The following is a 20,324-nucleotide window of genomic DNA, read 5'->3' on the forward strand; positions in this document are numbered from 1 at the left end:
CCCTTTGGGAGCTGTCATTACTGACCACCGTTCGTTGGGGAGTTGAGAGCGCTTCCTCCGTGCGGCGGTCTCCCATCCTGCCTTCGGCACATCTCCCTTTTGTAACCTATGGACAGTCTCAGACACAGAAGACACGGGTCCCTCCCGAGCTCGGGGGCGCTGCTGGGAGCCCCCAGCCATGGATGCGGGCTTGTCCCAGGCCATGTCCCTGCAGATGACAGCAGGGTGGAGATTTGCTGCAGGAGGTCACAAGGTGGGGGTGTCTTGGCCCCAGCCTGGGGGGCAGGACAGGGCAGGGAGGACGTGGGGTGCAGTGTGGTCCCCACAGGGCCCTCCATCGCCCCTCGGGGAGCTCTGGGGCCTGATGGCCTTTGGGGTTGTCCCAGCTGAGGCGGGGGCAGGGCCTCCCTCGGGGGGTCTGAGTGGCCCCCAGCATCCACTGTGGTCTCCAGGGCAGCCTCTCCTGGGCTCAGGGCAGGTAGAAGCAGGGGAGCCACACTGTTGGAGTTGAACTATGTTCCCCAAATTCATACGTCGAAGTCCTAACCCCCAGGACCTCAGGATGCGACTGCATTTGGAAATAGGGCCTTTACAGGGGTGACTAAGTTAAAATGAGGTCCTTAGGTTGGGCCCTAATCCAACCTGACTGTATCCTTATAAGAAGAGGTGATTAGGACCCAGACAGATGCGGAGGGATGACCGCGTGAGGACACCAGCATCAGATCCAGCCTGCTAGAGCTGCTCCGAGGGGAGGCGCCTGGTTCTGTCACAGGCAGGAGTGGAAGCACGAGATGGGAGGAGAAGGGCCAAACGAGGGGAGGGGTCCCGCTGGATGTGACCTGCGCGGGGAGCGGGTGTCACAGGCTTCCTCCTCCCGGGAAGGGCCTCGCCTCCCAGCCCTCCCAGCCCTCCCAGCCCCCCCCCCCGCCCCCCCATCAGGAGGGGGTCAGATTCTCTCAGAACATCTCGAGAGCCACAGAGCCGTCGGGGACCCTCACCAGAGCCAGCACGCAGGCATCCCCACCACCTGGCGACACCCCTGCTGCTCAGGGGTCTTCCCTGGGGCTGCTCTCTCCAAGCCAACGCCCCCCTACCTCAGCTTGCTCCAGACCCTGCCCAAACACACCTGCCCCTGCGCCCCACCTGGACGGGCGCCCCTCCTTGAGCCTCCAGCGGGGTCTTCTCTCCGCCTCTGATCGGGTGGCTATTCTGCCCAGCGAACCGCCCTGAAACCTGCCATTTTCCACCCGTCACCATGTGCTCTCCGCCTGTGTCTGTGGGTCGGGCATTTGGGGACAGCTTGTCTGCTCTGTCTGGGGGATCTCTCACGGTCAGCCAGAAGGCAGCTCCACCCCGTTCCTCCCACGAGGCTCGCCTGGGTGTCCTCACAGCCCCAGGGTGCCTTACCACAGGACGCGGGGCCAGCAGGGCTGTGTGGGCATCATGGTGCCAGCTCAGGGCCAGCGACCCTAGGGGCTCTCCCGCCCGGGGTCCCCCCTGTGCTGGCCTGTGACCCCGTGTGACCACCGCCTCTGGGCTCAGGGAGGAGCAGCCAGGGCCCCCTGCCCTGAGAGCATAAAGGCAAGGGGTCCGCACTGGGAAGAGGCTCCGGTCTGGTGGGCCCTGGTGGCCACTCCCCCCGCCGCCTGCACCAGCCTCCCCACCAGCTTCTTTGGAAGTTGGGAGAGTCTTTTGTATTCCAAAGGTCAAAGGGCCGAGCTTGCCTTTAATTAAAATGCACATCCTTTAATTAAAGGCCCCGTAACACGTGAAGGGCATCCACTGAAATACGACATGTGACACAGTCATTTTCTTGCTGTTAATTACTAATTAATGAAGCTATTTCAATTAATAGCTTCCCCACCTCGCTCCTCCTTTGACAGGCCCCGTGCTGGGGCGCGTCCCCCATCAGGCAAGGCTCCGAGCCTCCTCGCTGAATATTCATGCCACAGCTTCAGCGCTGTTCAATTAAACACAATAAAGTAAATCCGTGTCAGAAGTGCACTCCAGTGCGCAGCCCGCCCCTCCTTATGTGGGAGCCTGTGGCAGGGTAGGTGGCGCCACTGTAGACGTGACAGGAAGTGGCCCATGGCCCCGGGAGGTGCCTCAACCACCCAGCATGGCCCCTGCAAGGCCCCTGGGACAGATGAGTGGCAGTCCCCGAGGGGGCAAGTGGGGACCCCCAGGCCATTGCTGGCCTACAGCTGAAGGACAAAGCCAGAAATGGGGGGCAGGCAGCCCAGAGAGGTGGCGGGGCCATTAGCATACTAATTATGAGTGTTAAGTGGGCTGTTTTAAAGAAATGACAGAAAAGTGTCACTTACGGTGACCAGCAGGGGACAACTCCACATGTGAGCCAGAGATGGGGAGAGGGCATCCAGGGAGGCTGCCACAGGACAGCCCTGCCCCTGTGCCCTTGGGAGGGAATGCAGGGAGGAACCCTGCAGCCTCGAACCAAGATGTCCTGGCCACAGGCCCCTGGGCTTCTCCTTGGAGGGGGACACAGGAAGCCCCACGTGTGCAGGCCCAGCGGCCAGTGGGAGGGACCTGCAGTGTGATCCAGACTGGGGAAGGGATGGGTGGGAGGGGGTCCTTGCCCTTGAAAGTTGCCCCAACACACAAGACCCCCAGACCCGGCCACTCCCCAGGTCCCACTCCCACCCTCCACTGTGTCCAGCCTCGTGCCCTCCCTCCCCACCATCGCCCGTGCCCTCCCTGCCTGGAACGTCCTTCCAACCTCTCCCCTTCTGTGGAGCTGAGGGGCAGGAACCCGGCGGACATGAGCCCTGGTGGCCGAACCCCGTAGCTCCCCATGTGGCATCCCAGGGAGGATCTGGGACAGCTGCTCGGGGCTAGGGGGCAAAGCCCTGTCGGATGGCGCCCTCTGTCGGCCAGCTGCAGGGAGACAGCGCCCTCGCCCTCCTGAGGCACCTCCTGGTTGTGGGCAATGCAGACACAGCAGACACGTGCACACACACGCCGTACACAAATACACACACACCAGACACATAAACACACAGTACACAAATACACACACACACCGTACACAAATACACACATGCCATACACAAACGTACACACAAGTGGCCAGAGCCCCTCCTCCTGGGGGTGAAGGAACAGCAGGTTTGGTGTCTGGTGGTGGTGACCCTCCAGACCCCTGCCCCTCTCTCCCCCCTCCGCTGCTTCATGGACGCGGCTGCCTGGGCTCAGGGTAGGCGCTGGCCCTGGGATCGTGCCAGGGCTGCCCGGGGGTGGGGACGTGTTTGAGCCTGGCTGCACCAGATAAAAACACGGGCCAGGGCTGCCCTCCCCGCCTCTCCCTGCTGACAGCACCCTCCCCACCAGGGAACACTTCTGCCAGGAGTCTGGGGAGCCCCTCCCAACATTGGCCCTGGGAAGGGTTAGGGGGTTATACCCAGCTCCTCGTGACACTGGGGATCAGGACCAGCAGTGATGGGAGAAGGCTGGGCCCAGCCGCCCCACAGCAGGCCCAGTGCCCCCAAATCCCAGCTCCTCCCTCTGTGGCTCTGTGAGGCGGAGGCAAAAGTGTGACCAGACTCCACCTCCCGGAGGCCTGGGATCCCAGTGTACACACGTGCCCTAGCCTCCCCTTCTGAGCAGGGCCCACCAGCACCTCCTGGGTCCCACACCCCTTCCGGGCTCAAGGCACCGAGACCCCAGATGACTGGGTTCCCGTGGGAGAGTGCTCTCTTCTCTGACTCTCACCAAGAGTTCACAGTTTGCTGTGGGTTAAAGAGACAGGTGTTACTCTCACACTCAGGCCCACAGCAGCAAATTCACAGCAGCCCAGGAGTCCTGGACGAATGGACAAAGGAGGAGTGGTCCACCCTTTAACAGAGCGTCATGCACACGGCTGTGTGGATGAGCCTTGAGAACACTTTGCTTAGCGAATCGAGCCAGTCACAAAAGGACCAACACTTCCGCGAAGTTCCCCATGGAGTCATTGTCATAGAGACCGAAAAAGTAGATGGTGGCTGTCTGGGGCTGGGGGTGGGAAACAGGAGTGAGTGTTTAGCCGGGACAGTCTCAGTTTGGGAAGATGAGTCATGGAGATGATGGTGGGGACGGCCGCCCCCACCCCACATGGGGGGTTTCCTGGCTGGGTTCCCAGCCCAGGGCCCAGGACAGCGCAGAAGTCCCCCATCCCCTCACCCCAGGCTTCCCATGAAAACACATCGGCCTTTATGATAAATTAACATTCTTGCCGCACCTCCGTAAACAACCAGGCGAAACCCACAGGGGCCAGACTCACTCTGTAATCAAGAAGCCTTCTTTCAGATTCTTTGTGATCCAAAGTGGGGGGACTGGAGGGGGAAATCTGGGCTTACATGGAAAATTACGAGCTGGCTGACCCTGGAAGCTGCACAGCCCTGCGCACAGCTGACAGCAACGCCGAGCCACTCTGACCTGAGACACGCAGCCAGAGTCCGTCCCAAGCGGCAGCGAGACCCGGCAGCTTCGCTGCGGCTGCGTGCTCAGGGCACCAGCCCCCGGAGTCTGCTCTTGGGATTTCCTTTTGACCTGTTTGTAACCCTTTGCTGGTTTCCTCGAATGAGTGAAATAAATCTTTAACATGCATTTATTCTTTTTATAAAAAGAGTGTTAAACAGTATCATCATCGTCTCTTTAAATACTTTAATAGTCAGCATTTAAATGAGGCTCTGGTGTAATTTTCCACATTCCCATAGTTTCTTTTCTCTACGTAAACATCTGGCAAAATCTATTATTAATTCACGAGACGACAGCTTCTCTACTGTGAACAGGAAGGGTGAGAGACAGTGTGGAAAGGTGGCTCTGCCCAGGCTCCGGGGTGCGTCCTAGCCTGGAGGGGTGCCCACCCTCCCCTCAGGGCCGGAGGCACCAGGCACCAGGGAAGCAGAATGAATGGCCAGGGCCCAGGGATTCACGGGAGGGGGTCACCGGGGGTGGGGTCGCCAAGGATGGGCAAAGGCCTCAAGACCTCACAACCCGTTGAACTGGGAGCCTCAGCCTGGACCGTCTGGAGAAGCAGAAACGCCTCCCCACCCTCCACGGCCTTCCTCGGGAGCTGTGGTTCCCACCGGGGGCCGGTCCCCAGGGACACTTGGTGACGTCAGGAGACACTGTTGGCTGTCATGACTGGGGGTTCGTCTAGTGGGTGGGAGCCGGGGGTGCTGCTAAACACCCCGCAGTCCCACCAACCCTGAGAGGGGGGCACAGCCCCCCACGGGCAAGGAACAGGCCCCACCTGGGCGGCCCAGGGCCAGCGACGGCCCCACCTTCCCGCCTGACCGAGGCTCGCTCCGAGGCTCATACACCAGGAAGAAGAGGCTCTTGAACTGGCCCTGCTCCCCAAGGCTGGTGGCGCCGGGTCCTCAGGGGGCGGTGGCCCAGGGCAGCTAGAGGTCTTCGTGGGTGGGGCTCAGGTCCACCCGCTGGGCCTTCCCGAACACCAGGAAGGTGCACAGCCCCAGGCTGCTGATGGCGGCCACCAGGTTGAACACGGACGTCCAGGAGCCCGTGGTCTCGATGAGGTAGCCGCCCAGGCACACGCCCACAACACCTGTGTCCGAGAGAGGGGACAGGCAGGCTGAGTCACAGGCAGCTCCCCCACCCGAACCCTGAGGACAGTGCAGGAGAGGAGCTGGGGCTGGAGACCTGCAGGAAGGCCGGTGGGACCTGAGGGAGTGAAACCCCTCATTTCCATGGGAGCCCTCGACCTGTGGGGACCCCGGAACTCAGGGCTCTCAGTCACGTCTATGGATCAGGCTGGTGGGGGTGGTCATTACGTGACATCAGGAGAGAGACCCTGGGGAAGGCTGCTCTGCTCTCTCTGGGGGCCAGCTCTGGGGCCTAGGCCACCCAACCCCCCCGCACTAGTCTGACAGTGAGACCCCCCCAAAGGGCACCACGCCCCACCCTGCAAGGCTGAAGCAGCCGGAGCGGGTGGGAGGACATGAAGTGGGGTAGCCAGGCAGCTCCCCAGGGAACTCTGGGCTTGAAACCTGCAGGCAGGGGGCCCTGGCCCACCTCTCACCTGCCAAGGCCCCAGCTGTGTTGGCCACACCTGTGAACAGGACAGAGAGAGAGCAAGGACAGGTCAGAGGAGGCCAGCTGTGACCCTCCCACGGCCACCTGCCTGGGGGCCCAGGAGGGGTGAAGGGGTGAGCACGGCCCGGGGTGGGGGCAGCCACTTCCTATTCAAACAGGGGCCTTGGGCCTCACCAAACAGAAAGCCGGCACAGGACGGGGCCAGGTCCTGGATGTTGACGGAAATGCCACTGTGGGAAAGAGGAAAGGAGGCAGGCGAGTGACCACAGGGCGGCCGCCACCCACTGAGCCCGCGGTCAGTCCTCTGAGCACCTGGATCCCGGAGACCGGCCGCCTGCCAGGCCAGGAGCTCGGCCCCCGCCCAGTGGTGCCACGGCACAGGAGCCCACTCCCAGGATGCAGCAAACAACGGGAAGGCAAGTTTGTGCCAACACACATGTGTCTGCTGTCCACTAACTGGAAAACAACGTCAAGTCGCCGATTCCCAAAACAACGTCAGCGCAGTGCTGGTTAAACACTGAGCTGCTGCGCAGGTCAGGAGGATGGCAGACTAGACGGAGGACGAGGACGAGGACAGGCCCACGTCTGGTCAGAAGATGCTGCTTGGACTGCAGGCCAGCACCTCCCCTCCTGGCCCCTCCTGAGGCACCGGCTTTGTTTTTCCAAATGGCCCAGGTCCACGCCAGCCTGAAACCCCGACAACCTCACTTTTGGGGACATGCCGCGTGCCCACCATCCACATGTGTCCTGAGCCAGGCGGCTTTTCCCGTGTGCCCAGGACCTGGAGCCCAAAGGCAGTGTGGGCAGCTCTAGTGGACGTGGCACCCGGCCCTCACCTGTGGTTGAAGGTCTGGAGGCCGATGGAGGCCGACGCAAAGACCACAGACGTACAAAAGCTCGAGGTGTGACCCAAACACAGGACGAAAACACCGGACAGGCCGAGGCCCATCACCTGCAGGAAAGACGAGTGGGGACGGGGCCCCTTCCCCCTTCCCCCTTCCCCGGCGGCCTGGGCACGGGTCAGTGGGCAACCCCTCATGGGCCTGGGCTTGCCCAGAGGACACGTGAGACGAGGCTGCGCTACTAAGCTGGCCCTGCTGGTGGGAGCTGAAGGGAGGAGGCCCCATTCAACATGAGCAGACCCAGGCCCAGAAGACCGGGGCTCAGACAAGGGCCTCAGGTCAGCCAAACCAGACCCCAGCACTGACCCAGGGTGCCCTCTGGTCACCATGGTGCACCAGCCACCGCTAGGTCAGGTGATTTGGGGACACGACCCTCGGGTCCCGGGAACAGAGCAAGGGCATCCAGAGAGTGCCATGCAGGACCCTCCTACCTGCATGAACTTCCGCACGGTAATGGTCCTGTAACCTGAACAGAAGGGAAGCCAGGAGACATCCCGTTGGCCCATTTGTTCCCCCACCGACGCCCCGGGAATGGGTCCCTCTAGGCACAACTCGGGGGAGGGGGCGGGGAGAGGAGGGACAGGCCCAGCTAGAGGTGGGGCTCCCTGTGTCGTGGTGAAGTGTGAGCACACGTGTGAATGCTTGTGAGGGCGTCTGCCCTGCAGGATGTGTGCACTCGAAGGGTCCCCAGGGCCGAGGCCACTCGACAGTGACGAAGTGCTTTCTTTGCGTTTCTGCAAATTTTCTAATTTTTCCACAGTGTGTGGGTGGCCCTTTTGTAATTAGGACAAGACATCTAAGAAGGACCGCACGTGTAATGCAGGGTCGTAGGGAGTGTGCGTGTGTGCGAGATGGTCATCCTCGGGGCATGTGCCCTCAGGTCCCAGGCCAGCACCTGACACACATAGCCCACCCAGGCCTGCGACTTCTAACCTCCCCAGGTGTCCTTTCCTCCTCTAAAGGGGGTGGTGCTGCATCTAGGCCCCAGGTTGGGGAACTGCATGGTCACAGCACGACTGTGTCCTAATGCCGGGGGTCCCACTCACAGCCTGGTCCTCCGGGGGCGTGGCCTCTTCCCGTCACTACAGCTGCAGCCCAGGAGGGGTGCCTCCCTACCCCCCAGGGGAGGCAAAGCCCAGGCATGTCCCCCCACCCAGCCCCGCCCCCAGAGCTCACCCTGACTGATGAGACGGTCAGAGAGAAGCCCGCTGAACAGACCAGCAGGAATGGCCACCAGCCAGGGCACCACGTTGAAGACCCAGCCCTGCAGGAAGGAGGGTGGAGAGCCATGAGGCGGCCACCCGGGACAGGACGAGCAGCCATGCCCACCGCAGCCCAGAGGGGCGCTCAGCCCACAGGCCGGGCCCCTCTAGACCCTAACTCATCCCTCTGGCAGAGCTCTGGGCCCACTAGTGCAGTATCTCCCATGGGCAGAACCTCCCTCAGGGCTCCCCACATCCCGCCAGGCAGACCTGGGGGGACGCACCCCGTCCCCTGGTCACAGAACCCGGCAGGTGGCCAAGGTGGGGTGGAGTCAGCCTAGCTGACCGGCAGGTGACGTCCACGTCCACATCACGGCCCCCGCGTGGCCCTCGCTGGGAAGGGCTGTCCCGGCTGGGCCGGGCAGACGGGGCAGCAGCTGCGCCCCTCCAGTGCGCACCTTGGCGCCGGCATCGAGCCGCATGGGGTCAGGACGACAAGAGTCCCAGTCCGAGGAACCCAGGACCCCTATGCACACCTGGCATGTGCTTTGTGGCGCCCCCACCCTGTGAGCCGCCAGCCGCCGGGTGGCCAACCCACCTTGGAGTTGGGGAAGGTCTCCTTAAAGAAGGTCGGCAGCCAGGAGAGGAGGATGAAGAAGGAACAAGCCGCCGAGAGCTGGGAGATGATGGCTGCCCTGGGGGGCGGGCGCCAGGCTCAGGGTCCTCGCCTCCACCCAAGCCCCGTCCCACACCAGGGCGGCCAGGGGCCTGAGGGTGCCTTGCGCGGCCGCTCGCCCTGTGGTCAGTGTCCCCAGGGCCCCAAACCCCATCCATCCCGGCACACCCACTGTGACTGTGACTCATGGCAGCCAGGCTCACCAGACGGAAGACTTCCAGAAGAGCCGTCTCCAGGGCACTTTGGTGTGCCTAGTCACCCGCAGGCCCTGTGCCAGGACGCCCAAGGCCAGGAGGAGATCTGAAGGGAGCAAGGCATTTCCCCGTGAGCGCCATTCAAGTCAGGCCAACGGCTCTGCTCCCAGAGGCCAGCACTGGGGCAGCTCGTGGGCACCCTGGCTCTCCGTGGGGCCACCCCTTCCTCTCCGTCAGTGCCCGGGGTCGGCAGCGTTTGCCCTTGGGGGCCAACACCAGTGTCCAGTTTGAACAAACTTTCTGTTTGTTCATCTATCCTGCCTACACCCCTAGCTCTCAACCCCCAGGCTCCAGCCACTAGAAGCCACCACTGGTCCTGCCAACTGCCTCTGCCGGCCGGGCAGCTCCCAGCACACCTCTCATCCAACACGGCTGTCGGACTGGTCGTGGCCACAACCGGGCTGAGAGCTCCGGGAGCAGCACCTTCTGTGAGGCTCTGTCTGGGGGATCCTTCTCTAAAGGGGGAGGCCACAGCCCCGGGGTCCCGCTGAGCTGGCCTGCTCTGCGGGCGGTCGGTGGCCCCTCGCCGGAGGGGACGAGGCGCCGGGCCCTGGCCCTTCCCAGCAGCCGCACGTACCTTTCTCACTCAACAGGCACCTGTACACGTAACACACCCACAGCAGGGTGAGCCCGCCGGAGAAATAGAAGACGCTCTGCCAGCCGCACCAGTCCAGGAGCAGGGAGCCCGCGGCCCCCGTCAGCAGCGTCCTGTTCCGACAGAGGGGCTTCGCTGGGAGGAGACCCCACCCGGCACGAGCCGACTCCCCGTAAAGAGGGCGCTTTCGTCGCCCGTAAAGCAAGGGCTCGGGAGCCCCAGTCTCCTCGCAGGCTGCTAGGGACGCAGGCTTCCACGAGAGACCCCCGGGGCCGCGGGGCCGCGGCGAGGCACAGCGGCCCGGGTCGCCAGGCCTCCACGCTGGCCGACAGCTGTGGTGCGGAGCCTCTCTGAGTGGAAACGGCAGCGGAAAGAAAACGGCGCCCAGAGCACACTGGCGTAAAACCTCCAGGCGGCTCAGCGTCACTGACGGAGTGGGGACCGTTCAGGAAGGTATCTCAGTGCAAACAGCCAGGAAACCCAGCCCCCACCCGCCCCCGGCCCTGCTGGCCCCACTGTCCCAGGCACTCCCCGGGGCCCTCCCTCCCGGCCCACCAGTTGGCCTGTCTGTTCAGGGGTCCGCCTGCAGCCCCCCATCTGCTGACGTCTGGCCAGGAGACAGTGAAAGGAGGAGAAAAGGAGGAAGCCCCCCACCAAGGCCAGGGGGCCTGTGAAAGGCCGCTTGCCCCTCCCAGCCTCCATTTCCCAGTCTGGGAGGCGGGCACAGTCTCTCGATGGGCCTCCTGCCCTGTGGGCCCAGGACGCCTGGGCAAACAGGATTTCAGAAGAACAGACACCCTTTCTCAGTGCAAGTGTGCCCCAAACTGCTTATCTGAAGTTCACATTTCACCGAGAACCTGGGGGTTTCTATTTGGGCTGCTCCCGGCCCACCCACAGGCACCCCTCGGCCCTCTGAATTCCCGCCTAGACCCGGGCAGCAGTGAAGTGAAGGGGGGTCGTGAGGCCCCACAGGCCTCCCCAAGGAGGCTCTGGAGCTCCGAGGGTGACGCAGGGAGAAGGGGCACAGCTTTCACATCTGAACGGTGGCAGGTCCCTTCGAGCCCAAATACAGGCCATCTGCCCACCATCGGGTGGACACCCTGTTCTGTCAGCACAGATGGACGCTTGGGAGCTTGACGCCCAGTCCGTGTGTCCGAGCCCCAAAGCCCATGCCACCTGCCGCTGGCCCTGGGGGCTGGAGCATGCACAGGGAGCAGCACTTTGCACGGGGACGGGGGGTGGCGAGTGCCTCCTGGGGCACAGAGCCCGCGGTGCGTCCCTGGACGTGCGTCGCCTGTCCCCGCCCAGACTCCTCAGGGCCGCTGTGCCAGGTGCACGCCCTTTGCCTTCCCCCGACTGCCCCCAGGCTGGGACTCACCCGAACTGGGAGCCGGCCCCCACGGTGCTGTAGGTGAAGGCCCGCTCGCTCTCCCGCACCTTCTGCGACAGCAGGCTGGTCAGCGCAGGGAAGTAGACCCCTGGAGTGGCAGAGAAGGCAGAGGCCCCCTGGAGCTAAGACCTGAGCCGGCACACGGGCCCAGCCAGGGGGCCAGTGGGAGGTGACAGCCAGGCCCTGAAGCTCTGCTGGGCCATCAGTGGTTATTCAAGTCCGCATGTCCTTCCTGCCTGCCTCACCCCAGGGACCAGGGGACCAGCAGGGCTGGGCTTTTCCTGGACACTCAGCTTGGTGGGGGCGTCCTTCCACCAGGACGGCTCCTGGGTCCACGTTGGTGCTCCTACCACCATTACGCGGGCTCCCAGAGCGCACAGCTCCAGGGTCCTGGCAGGTGCGGGCTCGAGCGCACGCCTGCGACCTGCATACACGCACACACACTGACTCACACTCACACACGGGTCACAGTAGCGCACACGCACTGACCCACACAGGGCATGTGCATCAGGTGAGACCTGAATGGCCCCGCGGAGCCCCAGTACCAGGTCCTGAATCTGACATCGTCCTGCAGCTACACGAGGTGCCCCCGTGGGGTGGGGGGGAGGGCGCGCAGGACCTCCCTGCACCTTTCACTGCAGCTTTCTCTGAATCTATAATTATTTCAAAATCTAGCATTAAAACATCTGCACCGGGGACTGCGGCTTTTGCCGGTTTCATTGCGCTTTTCTCCAAAAGCACTTGGGAAGCTCAGAGGCCAGGGCTCCGGGGCAGGTCTTGGTCCCTGCCCTCCCACTGGGGCCCCAGGTGGGTCCCTGCCCACCCCGAGTGCCAGCCACCCAGGGCGAAAGTTGCCCCTTGAGCCCCAGACTGTCTGCAATAATGGGCACAGGTCAGCCACAGAGAGAAGTCCTTTTGCCTCCCAGCAGGGTGAGGGCCAACCTGCTGGGGGCCCAGTGATCAGCTCCCCGCTCAGGAATGCCTGGGCCTCGCACAGCTCAGTCCTGGTAACTTCACCTGCAGGACAGAGTGCACCAGCCACGGCCACGTGGGAGCACAGGAGCAGGACGCCTGGACCACCAGGACCAGCTGTGGGTGGGGCTGGCGGGGCTGGTGGGGCTGATCAGGAAACAGGCAGGGGTCAGTTGCAGGGTATCTGGGGTCCCAGGGGCTTCGGCTGGAGGCAGGCCCATGTCCTGCACTGGGCTCTGGGAAGGGGGAGAGGGAGAGGCAGGGAGGAAGGGCTCACACCCAGGTCTGGAGGCTGTTGGGTTCCACGCTGGGGCAGGGCAGGAGCTCAGGCCATTCCATTCCTTGGAGGGTGGGCCATGCACCCCAGCCACCGGGGTCCTTTGGGGGGCTCTCTCTGGAAGTCTAATATCCCCACGCACGGGAGCCAGAGGTCTTGGGAACTTGGCATCCCCTCAGCCTGCTGGCCCGGCCAGCGGCAGGTGTGGCCCTGACTGGCAGCACACAGAAATTTGGCAGGTCCCCACCATGTGGCCAGTGGAGCCGACGGTTACCACGTGGCAACCTGGCTGTCACCCAGGTCCCGGAGCAAACTTTCTGGCAGAGGAGCACATGTGACGTTAGACAGAGCCAGACTCTGAAGGGAAAAACGGAAAGAGCCTCAGGTGCCAAGGCATCGGCGCACCAACAGGCCAGCGGGCAGCCCGCCGGCGGGGACTGTCCTCCCACTCAGCCAGGCCACGCAGCCGGGGGCAGCGGCCCAGCCAGCCGGAGGGTCCCGCCGCCTCACCGCCAACAGCGCTGAGGTGCTGGCGCCCTCGCTCTGGTCTGAGGCAGAGTCTGGGGCACAGCACACGCAGGAGCACATGGGAGGACATGTGTGCACGCACATGAGCAGCCACCTGAACAGGCACCGTGCACACGTGAACACGCGTGTGCACACCCTCCCCTTGCTCCGCACGCCTGGGCTGGAGGGGGAGTGCTGGCGGCGTGAGGGCAGCTGCCGCGGCCCTCCCTACCTTGCAGCAGGCCCGTGAGGATGCGCGAGAAGGTCATGAAGGCCAGGTGGGCGCTGCCCAGCTGGGCGAGCAGCGGGGTGGCGGCGGTGATGCAGCCCCAGGCGGAGGCCGACAGCAAGATGACCTTCTCACCCCCGATCCTGCAGGAAACAGGAGGTCAGCCATGGGGGCTAGGAGGCCAGGAGGCCAGGAGGCCCCGCCAGGGAGGGGCGGGAGGGGGCCTGCACCATCCCTCGCCTGGGGCAGCCCTCTGGGGCAGGCCTCCGCCACTTCCCCTCTGCAGAGGCGGCCGAGGATGAGCGGGTCCATCTGCCTCACTGGGAGCCGGTGCTCCCCAGGGCATCCAGCACCCTAAGACAGCTGCGTGCGGCCCTGGCCCAGCCCCCGTGTGGACTTCGGGTCTCTGCTCCCGGCTTCCTATGTGTGGGGCCTCTCCCCACATTCATCTCCAAGGAGCCACCTCCCCGCCGTACACGCAACTCCGAGGAGCCACCTCCTCGCCGTAGCAGCACAGCCCCCTCCCCCAAGAGCAGCCCCAGCCCAGCACAGGGAGTGGGGGAGGGGGTTACCGGTCCCCCAGGTGGCCGCCCACCACCTGGGTCAGGCAGTAGCCCCAAAAGAAGCTGCTGAGCACGAGGCCAGCCTCCTTCTTGTTCCAGCCGAAGTCTTGGCTCATGGAGACGGCACAGATGGGCATGCTGACGCGGGCGCAGTACAGCAGGCACGTGCCCAGCAGCAGGGTCCCCGTCCACAGCTGGCACTCGGGCCTGCAGGAGAGAAGGGGCTCTGTCAGGCCTGGGAGGGGCGGAGACCTTCTCCACCAGCGTCGGAAGGAAGCAGCTTGGCCACCTCTCAGACTGTGCCTCCTGACTCCCAGGAGAACGCGGCAGGCCCTAGAAACGACACCCACTGTCCCTCAGACAGCGGAGGTGGGAACACGGATGGGGCGAAGGCAGTCGGGGGCGCTGCTCCTCAGGACCCAGGGCCTAGGAAGGCAGCCAGGCAGAAGCTGGCAGCTAGTCACCCATCCGGGGGGCGGAGGGCCAGGCAGGAGGACCCCTGCTGAGGCAGATGGCGGGGAGGGAGTCCCGCGGCGGCGGTGGGGGCAGCACCCTGGGCCCCTGCCCCTGAGGCAGGCTGTGCTGGGCGGCGGGCAACCGAACACCATGCCTGGGGGGCAGTCGGCCAGACAAACGTCCACATGGGGACAGTGCACAGAACTCCTGGCCAGCAACCCTCTGCAGTCAGTCCCTAAACCAAGGAAAGCCAGAAACCGCCAAAAACGGGAGGAGTCCGAGCGCCGTCCGACTCAGTGCCTGTGGGGTCCTGGCTGGGGTCCCGGCACCAGGTGAAGCTGCCGAGATCGGAGCAAAGCCCCGCTCTGGTCAGCAGTGCCGCACGGGCTGGGTCCCGCACGGCGACAGGGGCCCTAGCCTGCGGCGGGAACAGGGGAGCCCAGTGTGGCGCGGATGGAACTGTGTGAAGCTGAGCTGCTCTGAAAGAAAGTTCTGGAGGGGGTGTGTGTGTGTGTTCTCTTTCCTTTTCTTTCAGTGGAGGTGCTGGGCCTTGAAGCCAGGGCCTCGCACATGCTCGGCACGTGCACTCCCACCGAGCTGTGCCCTCTACCCAGATGTATTCGGCTTTGTTTTAATGAAAGAGAGAGGAGCCTCACTGCCTTTTTGGGGGCGGGGGGGATGAGGTGGGCACCAGTGGGGGATGGCCTGGGGGAGGGGCACACTGGTGTCTTGCCAGGTCTTTGTGCAGGGCGGGGACATCCCCTGGGGGGGCCACGACCGGAGGGCAGTGGGTCAGGAGAGTGGAGAGCCCTTGAAGCAGCCTCAGCGGGGGTCTCAGGAGTCCCGCAGGCACCTAGGCTCACCTGCCTGGCTGGGGCGGGGGTTCTCCCTGGGCGGGTGGGGGGTGACATGCACAAAGGGAGGAAGCTCAGGCTGCGGGGTCAGGGGCTCCGGGCCTGGGGGCCCCGACGCCTAGCCGAAGGGGGCCGAGGTGTTAGTGCCACAGAGCCTCCGGGAGGTCACCAGGCAGGTGTCTAGGAGGTGAGGCCGGCTGGAGCCTCGTGGGCAGTTCTCAGAACAGAGCAGGGAAGGGCGCGTCTCACCCGGAGGACGAGCCAGGACACTGGAGTTTCACCCTTGCTCCCCAAACCCCTTTCGCACCCCTGCCTGGATGTGGTGGGGGGCTCCCCTGGCTGTCAGAGAACAGTGAGTGGGGCCAAGGGCGGTGGAAGCTTGGACACCATCTGCGGACACAGGGGCAAATTTCCCACCGGCCAGACCCCTCCAGGCTCAGGCTGCGAGGCCGACTTGGCGGGGACAGTTCAGGGGGAGGCCAGGACCACCCCTGGCAGGGCTAGAGCCCTCGTCTGGATGCCTCCCAGGGGCGAGACCTCAGAAGCCCTGAGGGCAACTTCACGCCTGAAGGTTTTGCCAGCTGGGCCGGAGCCAGCAGGTGGCACGCTGGTCAGGAACCTGATAAGTGGGTGCCACAACAAGTGTCCATTATCTCCAGGGCAAGAGCAGGGTGCCAGCAGTGAGCCCGTCGCCCAGCACCCTCCTCCCGCAGCATGGACCACCGAGGCCTGGCGCTGGCTGGACGTGTTGGGGAAGGTGCTGCTGCCCTAGACCTTGTCATGGCCACTGTCATCCTGGGGCAGCTGCAGCCACAAGGCCAGCCATGCCGGGGGCACATGGGATGAATCACCTGGCCTCCCCGAGCTTCAGTTTCCTCAGTGAAGAAAGGCTTGTGGCCCTGACACCTGCCTGCTTCATGGTCAGCAAACAGCAAGATGACCTGCTGGTGCCTGGTGCCCAACAGGGAACCGTTGTGACTGGCCTGTGCTCTGGCCAGCACCTCCGCACGGTCCACTACCCCCTTGCAAACCACAGTGTACTTTTCCACAGTCGGGGAAGCGAGGCGAGGAGGATACAGCTTGCCCCTTTTCTCAGGCTGCAGAGGCCCTCGTGGGGGTGTCCCAGGGCTGCACCCCCAAGGAGGTGTGGGGCCCAGCAATCCCACTGGCAGAGACAGCTGAGACCATCACTTGTGGGTTTGGGGGCGGATGAGAACAGATCCGTGTTGGCAGGCCGGTGCCTGGCTCGGAGTTCAGGAATGACAGTCCAGGCAACTTGATGAAGTGCGCGTCTCATGCGTTGACCGACTCTTCCCAGGGAAGAGACTTGGGTGCTGGTGTGGGCCCTTGCATGACTCGGGGGAGCCCCGTCCCTTCCCTGGGCACCACTGCCCCTGTGAGCCAGTGAAGAGGCTGTACTGACCAGACCTCAGGCTGCGTCTCTGGGTGTTCAGAGGGGTGCCGGGGTGGAGCTCCAGGGCACCCCTCTGTATTTGCTTTTTATACTGGAACTTCCGATGGGAAACAGGGTCCAGTGCTAGAAACAGACCCTGAGTTCTGCAATTCCAGGAGCTGGCCGCTCAAGCAAGCTTGGCTGAAGCTGGGGGAGGGCGCTCTACTTGGAAAATGCCCAGGGACCCCCTCAGTGACCAGCGGAGGGACCCGTCATCATGCCTGCACCCTACTTCCTGCTTCTTAAAATGCTACTGGAATGACTCAGAAGCCAAGACGATGGGACCATCAGCCAGGCAGCAGACAGGACAGGTCTCAGTGGCCCCGCCCACCCCCCACCCCCCACTTGAGAGGCCAAGCGGAGGGAGTGGAGCCCCACGGCGCAGCTCACCGGTCCTCCTGGGGCCTGGTGGCCCTGAATACTAGTTTTTTCTCAGAATCAGACTGTGAGGTGGGGGTGGGGAGGAGAGCCCCCGAGTGGCGCCTGCTCAGAGCCTGAGCCTGTGTTCGTGACATGGGACCCCTGGGCTGAGGCTGCTACGGGCTCGGGAACCTGGCCCCTGCAGAGTTCCGACCGTGGGGATGCCCCCAGCCCACCCTCCTGCCCCTGGATCCCCGGCCAAGAGCTGCAGGCCTCGTGGGGACACTCTTCCGCTGAGCAGACAATCCCACTGGGCCTACTGAGGCGGCACAGTCCAAACTGCCCAGTAAAATCCGTCCAGCCGGCCACCTGGGCCCCTGGAGTGGGCTGGCAGAGGAGCGGGCCGGCCAGTGAGCCCTCTGCAGACACACGGGCACAGCTAGGTCTGTGCTGCCTGGGGCTCCAGGGGAGCAGCAGGGGCTGGGGGTAACGCTGTCACCCCCCCAACCCCGACACCCTGGTCTGACAGTGCCCTCAGGAGGGAGCTTTACATGCTCGACACATTTAGAGACAAACGAGTGGTTCCCAGCGGGCGGGGGTGCGGGGAGCCGGGGGAGGAGGTCAAAAGGTAATTAGGGGATTACACAAAACCGTGTGCGTTCGGCTCTGAAAGTTGTAAAGCTCTATAGCAGTAAAGATCTTTCACTCAATTAAAGCAACCAATTAATCAATCCATAAAAGGCAGCTTTATTCCTTTATGGGCTCAAAGCCCGGAAGGGTGACCAGTGTGCGGGCCGGACCGTGCCCCAGCACACCTGCCCTCCCTTGGGTGCGCCTTGCCAGCGCCCCTGAGGGCCTGGCTCTGTTTGCTCTCTGGGTGGGGAGTCCACTGAGAAGTAGGGGGAGGCCAGCTGAGGCTGACCCGCTCTGGAAGGTTGGCCGGGTACCGGACACAGCGTGGCCCCCCCGCCTCCATGGGGGCACGGGAGGTCAAGAAAGGCCCACGGCTTACAGGCAACCAGTCCGCTCTGAGCTGAAGGCACTGGCTAAGGGAGCTCCTTGGGATGCTGCGAGGGGCCAGTTGCTGGCTGCCTCCTCCCTGGGCCCTGGAGGCCCCCGCGGTGCTGTCCCTGAGTTGACAGGCAGTGCCAGCAGGGGGGCAAAGGGACGTCCTCCACAGCCGCAGGGGACACAGAACAGGCAAGTGTGGCCGGAGGGGGCTGCCCAGGCCCCCAGCTGCTCTGGGACTGATGGGGACGCAGACGCAGGGTCCCGGACCTGCAGGCGGCTGCTTAGGACACAGAGGTTCCAGCAGGACAGACACCAGAGGCCTGGAGGGCCTCACCCCGCCCGCTTGGCCAGCCCTAAGCCTCTGCCCGCAGCTATTCTGGATGCTTCCTAAGAACCTTCTGGAAACTCCTGCTTCCTGAAAATGGTCCTTGTGCATGAGAAGCATCCACGGCTGGGCAAACTCGTGGTCACATGGCCCCTCGATTCAGAAAAGGGAACTGAGCCTGCACGGAAGGCGGATGGCAACAGCCAGAGAGAACACGCAGGCCCACAGCTGCTGGCAGCCGAACCTCCGGGGTCGTCCACACGGAGGCCGCGGGGTCGGCGGCCACACACGGCATCCCTCCTTATGGTCCTCAAGACCACCAGCCACTCGGGGGCTAGACAACCTCTTCCCACGGAGCCCCACGCCACCCAGGGCCCTGCAGGCCCCCCCATGACCCGGCCGCCTCGCCCGCAGGTGCTCCTCTCGAAACTGGGTGTGGAAGGGAGTTCAGGGAAAGCCAGGTGGACCCACTGAAGCACAGCCTGAGAGGGAAGTTTGCAGAGACTCCCAGAGGCCACAACCCTCCGCCCAGCAGGCTGCAAAGCCGGCCTGCCACCTGGGCCTCGCCTTTAGAGCCGGCAGGGTGTGGAGGGAGGCAGAGAGTGGGCAGCCGCGGGCGCTCCCTGGTCCGGGCACACCCAGCGTGTGGGGACGCCGGCTGTGACGCGGGCTCTGGGGCTCTGGGGCTCTCCTCCTTGCCCACCCCGCCGGAGTTTCTGTGGTGCAGGGCAGCCTCTTTCCGCCTTCCCTTCTAGCTCTGCCTTCATCTCGGACCCAGACTCAGGGCCTGTCCCTTGTGCTGGAGGCAGGGCAGGCCCTGAGAGCAGGCTCCCCGGGGACTCGGAGCTGGAGGTGGACTAGCCCTGGAATCACAGGGCCTGACTTTGGGCCTTGGGTCCGGCTGGCTTGGCAGGGCCCTCAGCCCACAGAACCCAAGGGAGCGCAGAGGCCCGGGGGGTCTGGGGGCTCGACTGGTCCCATTCCTGAGCAGAGCCACTGTCCCAGGCCCTTCTGGAGGCACAGCAGATGGTGGGAAAACAACCCGAGACAGCACGGTGACCTCCCTGGGCTGTTCCTCCCCCATCACTGAGCCCCTTCCTTGGGGACCTGGTTCCCATCACACAGCTGGCACGCAGTGCCAGGGCTCAGCCATCTGCTGCAGGTTCGTGTGTGCCCCCCAACCAGCCTAAGGTCTGCCTGTCCCGCTACAGGTGGCCCTCAGGTGGGTGGTCACAGGTGGGGACTCAGGCCTGCAAGTGTGTGTTCCCACCCAGCAGGGTCACTTCCAGCCCAGGAGGCCATGCCTGTGAGCAGTCCCTCCTTGCTGCCCGGGAAGAGGCCCCACCAGGCGGGTCTCCCAGGACGCAGCTCCACCTCACCACCCCCAGGACCCCGGCCCGCCCGCCCAGAGACAGCGCAGGGGGCCCTGGGACTGGATGGAAGGGAGGAGGGTCCCAGATCTCTACGCCAGCCAGTGGGCGGGCAGAGGCTGCCCGCAGAGGTGAGTGCACCCAGCGAAGTAAAGGTGGCGGGGCAGGCGGCAGGGAGCTGTCTCCGCCACAGGACGCATCGCTCCCTCCCGACTGTGCTCCCGTCCCGCGCGGCCCCACCTGGACCACTGGACATCCTCGGCCGCGTCCCTGCGGGTCTCGTCCGGGGGCGGCTGCATTGGGCACCGACAGCCGCAGGGGCAGTGTGTCCGGAGTCCGCTCCCGCCCGGCCGACCCACCGGGCAGCGCCGCCCAAGTCCACGTGTCAGTCCCAGTGGCGCTTCCGTCCGGCGCGCGCCCAGGATGTGTCGCCCCCGGACGGCCACCGCGGCGGCCGGCGGGCGGGCGGGTGGGCGGGGCGAGCAACTCGGGTCCCCGCCCTTCTAACCTCCTTCGGGGAGGCCGGGCCTGACGCGCCTGGGGGCAGGGCAGGTCAGACCCTCACGCCTGGGGCCGCCTCCGCTGCTCCAAGGACGTGCCCAGTGCAGACATCCGGAAACCGCATGGGTCTTCCCCTGCAGCCCGCAGGCAAGGTGGGAGATCCGAGCCCTGGGTGTGCAGGGGGCCTGCAGGGGGAAGGGGCCTGCGTGTCCCTGTCCACAAATTGGGGGATGATGGCAGTCCTCACCTCACGGGGCTATGTGCTCCCCACATGAGTCAGAGGCAGTCTCGCGGGGTGCAGGGGCAGCGAGACTCAAGGGCAACCCCTTTCTAAAACAGATCTTTGAAGGTGGGCTCCAGCCCTGGAGCTGGGACC

At 64.3% G+C, this 20,324-nt stretch overlaps 1 protein-coding gene across 3 annotated transcripts; it reads right to left on the reverse strand.

Annotated features, from left to right (window-relative positions):
- Window positions 1-4,642: 4,642 nt before the first annotated feature.
- SLC17A9 (solute carrier family 17 member 9) lies at window positions 4,643-19,925 on the reverse strand. 3 transcript variants are annotated; one of them, XM_031433469.2, is made up of 13 exons: window positions 19,688-19,925; window positions 13,628-13,825; window positions 13,059-13,198; window positions 11,059-11,158; window positions 9,663-9,793; window positions 9,035-9,131; window positions 8,754-8,850; window positions 8,130-8,217; window positions 7,385-7,419; window positions 6,888-7,003; window positions 6,226-6,281; window positions 5,920-6,067; window positions 4,643-5,563 (listed from the first exon to the last, which is right to left on the reverse strand). In XM_031433469.2, the coding sequence occupies exons 1-13, from the start codon at window positions 19,744-19,746 to the stop codon at window positions 5,311-5,313; spliced, it is 1,518 nt and encodes a 505-aa protein (XP_031289329.1). In that variant the 5' UTR covers window positions 19,747-19,925; the 3' UTR covers window positions 4,643-5,310. The 3 variants fall into 3 exon arrangements, with proteins under 3 accessions (XP_031289329.1, XP_031289332.1, XP_031289336.1); XM_031433472.2 differs by having other exon boundaries at window positions 6,038-6,067; window positions 19,688-19,922; XM_031433476.2 differs by lacking the exon at window positions 5,920-6,067 and having other exon boundaries at window positions 19,688-19,923.
- Window positions 19,926-20,324: the final 399 nt, after the last annotated feature.

Source organism: Camelus dromedarius, chromosome 18 (genome assembly GCF_036321535.1).
Source record: "Camelus dromedarius isolate mCamDro1 chromosome 18, mCamDro1.pat, whole genome shotgun sequence".
Taxonomy (NCBI): Eukaryota; Metazoa; Chordata; class Mammalia; order Artiodactyla; family Camelidae; genus Camelus; species Camelus dromedarius.

Excerpts from the sequence above, each read along its gene's own strand:
- SLC17A9 (XM_031433469.2), bottom strand. The coding sequence starts at position 19,746 with ATGCAGCCGCCCCCGGACGAGACCCGCAGGGACGCGGCCGAGGATGTC. Across the intron at positions 7,420-8,129 it reads TGACCGTCTCATCAGTCAGG|GTTACAGGACCATTACCGTG; the intron begins GTGAGCTCTGGG and ends CCTTCTGTTCAG. Across the intron at positions 7,004-7,384 it reads CCGTGCGGAAGTTCATGCAG|GTGATGGGCCTCGGCCTGTC; the intron begins GTAGGAGGGTCC and ends TCTTTCCTGCAG.